The sequence below is a fragment of the Montipora foliosa genome, chromosome 4 (assembly GCF_036669935.1).
Source record: "Montipora foliosa isolate CH-2021 chromosome 4, ASM3666993v2, whole genome shotgun sequence".
NCBI lineage: Eukaryota > Metazoa > Cnidaria > Anthozoa > Scleractinia > Acroporidae > Montipora > Montipora foliosa.
The window spans coordinates 48,012,264-48,017,742 of NC_090872.1; the positions used below are offsets into that span (position 1 = coordinate 48,012,264).

Below are 5,479 nucleotides of genomic sequence, written 5' to 3' on the forward strand. Positions count from 1 at the left end.
TGTTCCAGATTTAGTTTAGAGATATTTTTTAGAATGAAAAAAAAAGTAAATGACTTAAGAGTGTCGCGAGATTCAAAACGTTGTGAACAGGCTAAACTTTACCTGTGTTCTTGTAGAAATATAAATTTCATTCAGCTGATTTATGCGTGTCACACTTCACTGCTTCACAAACACTGAAATGGTTTCCCACGAATTACGCAACAGTCTTTTTGCTCCCTATATTGTTCACATAACAACACCAATTAACTCTATCTCGGAATGAACTCCGAGGTCAAAATCGTCTATCGTTCCCTTTAGGGATTCCAAAATTGCCACTTCGCTCTGTCTCTTGTTACGTGCTTCGGTGCATTCTCGACTCTTCTTAAACAGCTTTGCACGGAGTTTCTGCTGTGCAAGAGACCTTCCTTCGGAATTTCTTTCGCCAGTACAATCTAACGAAAAACAAAACAAGAACTGTTTTGATGTTGAGCTTATTTTCTACCAGAGATAACCACAGCATAAGCTGTTTTTAATCATCAACAGACAAAACCTCAAAAATTCTCATCTTTGGAAAATTCATCGTGCTCCCTAGGACCACTACTACAAAATAAATTTGAGCTGGTTTTCTTCCACTTGTTCGACGGTACGTGAGAAACTTCAAACTTTCCTTTCGAGGAAGCGCGGTCCGCCATTACTCTCCTCCGTTGTTTCCTCCACGAAAACACGCAACGCGGGAAAATCGCGCGACTAAAATTCGCGGAAGAACTGGGTACCATGTCTAAAATTAGATTAAGATGGATTAACTTAGTTAGAGGGCCTATATGGGGGATTCACTCTCTCACCTTGATGATCTCAAGATTGCTCCCAAACGGCATGGTTTTCGATTTCCCTTCTGACATCTTCTTGTCCCAGGAGAAATTGCACACAATGATTCTGGAAAATTTTGGAGGGTAAACAAGATGTATTATGGGATTTAAGAAAGAACCCCCCAAAAGCGTATAACACTATTGGAATGGGAAAAAATGTAAGTTTGCATTTATTTACTTTTGCTTTTGTGAAACCAGCACGGCTAAAAAAAACTAGTAGGTATCTCCTAGACTTTCTATCACTCATGATACCGTTTTTTTTTCTTGATTACTGGCTTCTATCTTAATGTGACGGGATAATTTTGAGTTTTCATGTTATTTCATCTCAACTAAGTAATAATCAACGTCTCCCCCACTCCCCTTCTGCCACAGTTACAAAAAAAGACATGTTTGGCCAATGATTTTATTGTCAGAAAAAGCACTAAACTGATACATGCATGCTTGAAAAAAAGGAAAGAATCTAAGTGGCCATGGACAATTGACAATAATATTTACTATAGTACTAAAGAATAATTTCGAGTTCAAGGTCTGATTAACAGTTCTTACTTCATTACAATAATTTTTTATCATTTATAACTTCTAATCAAAAATCATATTTGGAATGGAGAACAAGAGAAATTCATGTTGACAACACTTATGGCAATAACATTTGTGCCATCTAACATTAAGTTAAAACATCATGAATGAAAAGTTCGCTCCTTAAGGACGGTGCCTACTATTGTTATTGCGCATACGTTCTGCCCATCTCACGATACGCAGATTTCCCATGGGTGGGGCTAACTAATACAGGAATATTTACTTTGGAGAGGAAGTAGAACTTGGCAAGTGCTCTTGGTATCCAAAAAGAAAATTTTGTCTAACCATGCATTTTTCAGAGATAATTAACAGGGTATTTCACAGTGTTGTCAAGTAGTGGACATATTTCTGAAAGCACCTGACTTGACATGTTTTTGGTACCACAGGAGTCTTGCGAGTGCCAAAGATGCAAGATACCTAGTTGGGTCTGTGAACATGCCCCCAGAAAGGAAATTTTAAAAAGTGTACACTCAGAAACGCTGTTTCCAGTGGAGGGTTAGGAACCCAAGGCAAGGCTGCAGTAGTTCACTCAAATTCTGTATAAAACGTAAGGAAGTAGTAGTAATAATTATAATAATAATAATAATAATAATAATAATAATAATAATTATTATTATTATTATTATTATTATTATTTTATTATTATTCATTTTTTTTTTAAATTTTAGCAATCACTTATTTTATATTTTCACATAGTTTAATAGATTTAAGTGGATAATACTTTTAGAAAGATATTTGTAAATAGGACTTGAACATGGTGTTTTTAAGGAGCTCCTGGGTTACGATTAACGCCCCAGGTAGCTTTAAGGTATTGACATTCAAAAGTTTCAAACTGTCATAATAATAATAAGAATAATTAATTAAGAAATAAAGCAAACCCCTGAAATATTGAAATCAAAGTACCAGACCTGGAGTGGTAAACGACAGGACGAAACGCCTCAAACGAAAACCCTGTAATTGTCAAGGTTCAATTTGGAAAAGAACACCACACATTGCTTTGTACTTTAAAGCTTTTCCCAAATATTCTTGATTAATTATCTTTGAAAAATGTTTGTTTACCTCTATTTTCCTTTTGCAGTTCAATAACACAAATTGTTAATATCTGCTTTCCCGCATATTCATAAACGTGCAAAAATACCTTTAAATTACTAGGCACCATCCTTAAAGTGGTACAATAAACATACTTTAATTAAAATGCTGCATGCTAACCCAAACTCCGAATTTAAAAATATTTTGCAGAAATTTGTCTTCAAGCCAACTACATAAGTCTTTTGGTATCAGCGACAATCCCAAAGTGTAATATCTACTAGGAATCAGTTTCTTGAATGGTCTTCCTGAGCATGCAGTTCACCCTACCATTTTGAAATGCCCTGTGATTTCTCCTTTCCCTCTTTTATTTCTGGTATTATCAGCTGTATTATTTTTAACTTCATTTGTACCTTAAAGTTAAAAAGCACTTAATTCGAAAAATAATTGTTTATATTTTTAAAAATGCACGTTTAAACCATAACCACACGCTATAATTTTTGTCCCTTTCATTCCTAGTTAGAGCCATTTACAAATTGTTGTTGTAAAATCTAATGTAAGTGTGGGAGTGAGAAAGTACTTGCCACATTTTCCACTGTTCTCTTCTCCTGCTGCTCTTTAATTACTACATTTATATTGAAGTGGCCTGCTTCATCATTTTTCTCCAATGGTTCTTGTTCCAGTTGCACCTTTACTTTTTCCGTTTTTTCACTCTTATCCCTGTCTTCTTTGCCCCCATGCTTTTGAAACTTGTTTTTGCTTCCTCCATCCTTCTTTTTGTTTGCATCTTTGCCTTGTTTTTCTGTCCATAAACACAAATAAATACAATTATTGTAAAATACCCAGACACTAGCTAGATTCTTTTATTAGCCTTTAATCCAAATCACAAATCCTTGAATGTTATTGGTGTATGTTTTACGTGAACCTCACTAATCAAGGGAAAAACTATATTATTTTGACTTAAATATTTGACTACATTTAACATTAATTAATTATGTAGTCACTTCAACAAAACTCAAACTCCTTTGTAGCCATCTTGGATATACAAGGCCTTCAATAGCAAGATCCATGAAACAAGCGATTGTTCTGAAAATTTTTGTCATGGTGTCACTTTCCTACTAAAGGTATCTCATATTCAAAAATAATACTTTGTCCTTACAGTTAACTGTAGTCTCTAGTTCCTCCTGATGGTTACATGGAATATTACCCTTGAAAGACACCTGCAAGGAAAGGAAGGGAGGGAAGAATGCTACTCAAAGAAGCAATGTGCAACTTGCAATTTGAATGAAAGGCTCTGGATACAGTTTATCCTTCATTAAAAAGCAAGTTACACATCTGTCATTTGTGTAACACACTTTCCTCCAAAACGATGTCTACAATGTAGTGTGCAGGTGATTCAGCTTGAAATATTATTGACCTCTTTGTTATTTTTCTTTATATTTAATTTAAAATTTCTCTACATTTAACTTTATATGATCTCTTTATGTGGTAAAATTATATTACAGCTACAAATAAAAGCTGGATATCAGCAAAATGCTAGATACATATGGCATGCAGGCTTCAAGGAACCAGTTAGCTCAATAATGTCAGTCTGCCTCAGTTTATAATACACTGCTTGAAAGAAGCCTTTTGCTTGTAGTCCAAGACAGTCTTCTTAAATTTTACTCCTTGAAACTAAAGCATCATTTTGCTTGTTGTCAGCCAGCCAGTAAATAAAGTACTGTTTCCCTCCAGTCCAATGGCTTCTCCCTAAAGGACCTTGTCCATGTTCAGCCAGAATTGAACCATCCTGCCTGAAGAATCCATGCTCTCAATTCTCGTTGCCCCTGGTTAGACAGAAGTGCATGCGTCTTACAAGTATCGATGCTCTCAGAGACCCCGTCCCTCCCCTGGTTAGACACAAGTGCACCCGTCTGGCCAAATATCGATGATCTTAGAGGCCCCGTCCCTGGTTAGACACAAGTGCACCCGTCTGCCCAAGTATCCATGCACTCAAAGACCCCGTCCCTTGTTAGACACAACTGCACCCGTCTGGCCAAGTATCGATGCTCTCAGAGGCCCCGTCCCTTGTTAGACACAAGTGCACCCGTCTGGCAAGTATCGATGCTCTTAGAGGCCCCGTCCCTGTTAGACACAACTGCACCCGTCTGCTCAAGTATCGATGCTATCAGAGGCCCCGTCATTGATTGGACTCAAGTGCACCCGTCTGTCCAAAAATCGATGCTCTCAGAGGCCCCGTCCCTGGTTAGACACAAGTGCACCCGTCTGCCAAGTAACGATGCTCTCAGAGGCCCCGTCCCTTGTTAGACACAAAAGCACCCGTCTGCCCAAGTATCGATAATCTCAGAGGCCTCGTCACGGGTTAGACACAAGTCCAAACGTCTGCCCAAGTATCGATGCTCTCAGAGGCCTCGTCCTTGGTTAGACACAAGTCAAGCCGTCTGTCCAAGTATCGATGCTCTCAGAGGCCTAGTCAATGGCTAGACACAAGTGCACACTTCTGCCCAAGTATTGATGCTCTCAAAGGCCCCGTCCCTGGTTAGACACAAGTGCACCCGTCTGCCCAAGTATCGATGCTCTCAGAGGCCCCGCCATTGGTTAGACACAAGTCCTTCCGTCTGCCTAAGTATCGAAGCTCTCAGAGGCCTCGTCCCTGGTTAGACACAATTGCACCCGTCTGTCCAGGTATCGATGCTCTCAGAGGCCTAGTCCCTGGGTAGACACAAGTGCACTCGTCTGCCCAAGTATCGATGCTCTCAGAGGCTTCGTCCCTGGCTAGACAAAAGTGCACCCGTCTGCCCAAGTATGGAAGCTCTAAGAGGCCCGGTCCTTGGTTAGACACAAGTGCACCCGTCTGGCCAAGTATCGATGATCTCAGAGGCCTCGTCTCTGGTTAGACGCAACTGAACCCGTCTGTAACAGTACCGATGCTCTAAGAGGCCTCATCCCTGGTTAGACACAAGTGCAACCGTCTGCTTAAGTATCGATGCTCTCAGAGGACTCGTCCCTGGTTAGTGTGTAACCAGGGACGA

The 5,479-nt window shown here is 39.3% G+C and overlaps 1 protein-coding gene across 1 annotated transcript; it reads right to left on the minus strand.

Moving 5' to 3' along the window:
* Positions 1–225: 225 nt before the first annotated feature.
* On the minus strand, positions 226–5,042 carry LOC138001503 (uncharacterized). Its single transcript, XM_068848117.1, has 3 exons — positions 5,003–5,042; positions 3,028–3,249; positions 226–431 (listed from the first exon to the last, which is right to left on the minus strand). The coding sequence occupies exons 1-3, from the start codon at positions 5,040–5,042 to the stop codon at positions 226–228; spliced, it is 468 nt and encodes a 155-aa protein (XP_068704218.1).
* Between the last annotated feature and the right edge of the window lie 437 nt (positions 5,043–5,479).

What these genes read in the sequence shown, in the direction of transcription:
- LOC138001503 (XM_068848117.1), bottom strand. Translation starts at nt 5,042, where the DNA reads ATGGCGGGGCCTCTGAGAGCATCGATACTTGGGCAGACGG. An exon ending in ATCGATACTTGGGCAGACGG is followed by an intron (nt 3,250 to 5,002) that starts GTGCACTTGTGT and finishes GTTTATGGACAG; the next exon opens with AAAAACAAGGCAAAGATGCA. An exon ending in AACAGTGGAAAATGTGGCAA is followed by an intron (nt 432 to 3,027) that starts GTACTTTCTCAC and finishes GTTTTTCGTTAG; the next exon opens with ATTGTACTGGCGAAAGAAAT.